This window comes from Olea europaea, unplaced genomic scaffold (assembly GCF_002742605.1).
Source record: "Olea europaea var. sylvestris unplaced genomic scaffold, O_europaea_v1 scaffold3339, whole genome shotgun sequence".
In the NCBI taxonomy this organism is placed as follows: domain Eukaryota; kingdom Viridiplantae; phylum Streptophyta; class Magnoliopsida; order Lamiales; family Oleaceae; genus Olea; species Olea europaea.
In genome coordinates this window covers 39,414-40,435 of record NW_019252357.1, presented here as the reverse complement: position 1 = coordinate 40,435, position 1,022 = coordinate 39,414, and the positions used below count along the sequence as shown (strand labels likewise).

The window sequence follows — 1,022 nt, the reverse complement described above, 5'->3', positions numbered from 1 at the left end:
GGCCTCCCTATTTGGGCCTTCATCTTGAATTGTTTGATTGGGCTTCGTTCTTTGGGCTATCTGATTTGGGGACCCTCCAATTGAGCTTCATTTTTTGAGCCGTTTGATTTGGGCTGAATTTTTATGTGTCAACAGAATCAAGAAAAGAGGGTCAGCATCAAGTAAAGGAAACTTCGAGAGAGAGGACTAACCAAGGGACTGTAGTGCAAACAACTTCCAGATTCTATTCATCTTCTCCACAACATGTGCAAACCAATCTAGAAAGAACAGAAATATGGAGATAGAATGGGCTCAAATGAAGTTCAAAAAATGACCACACGCAAGTTTATTCTAGAAGTTTAATATGTGAATCAAATAGTTACATAAAGAGTGATAAAGATTCATAGAGATGGAAGCTAAAACAAATACTTGAACGGGATGATGTCCCATGTCTGGACTTAATTCTCCGAGAACAGTGGGAATAATTGCTGGAAGAGTGTTGAGTAATGGATAAGAATTCACTGGCCTGTCCTAATAAGAGCAGCAGCTGCACCAAATCTAGGGCCAAGTCTTGTTGACATAAGGTCAGTCCAAATCTTTCTCAGGTGAAGCTCCAATTGGCACATATTTTGCCCAGTTGTGAGCCAAGTAGGATATTTTAATATTATAATAAGGAGAAAAGCATCTCAAACCAAACAAAGCAATGAACATAATGTCGATCTTTCTAAACTTATTAACAAGAATGTAAAATAAAAAAGTTAAAACTAGTCCAAGCAGTCTCCCGATACATCAGTTCGACCCGATCCTGGCTATTGCATGACACATGCCTCTCAGTTATTGAAATGGTTTCTAGAAAACAATAGTTAACACAAATAACAAGTGCCAATATTTCTGACCGGTGTTGATGTCCTAGGATAGCATTCGCTCCTGTCCTCCTTTTCCCCTTAAGAGCAATCAAACAAGACCAACAAAATGATATCCTTCACATTTTCTTCAATTACACTTCCCAGCAATTTGGCATTATTTGTCATAGACAAAAACGA

The 1,022-nt window shown here is 38.4% G+C and overlaps 1 protein-coding gene across 1 annotated transcript in view; it reads right to left on the bottom strand.

Annotated features, from left to right (window-relative positions):
• Positions 1–186: 186 nt before the first annotated feature.
• Positions 187–1,022, bottom strand: part of LOC111385908 — an 8,482-nt gene continuing 7,646 nt past the window's right edge. The window contains exons 5-8 of the mRNA XM_023010328.1: positions 807–922; positions 604–703; positions 363–510; positions 187–257 (exon numbers count right to left, since the gene is read on the bottom strand). Coding sequence (XP_022866096.1) covers positions 187–257; positions 363–510; positions 604–703; positions 807–922 — 435 coding nt within the window. The remainder of the gene's footprint in view (positions 258–362; positions 511–603; positions 704–806; positions 923–1,022) is intronic.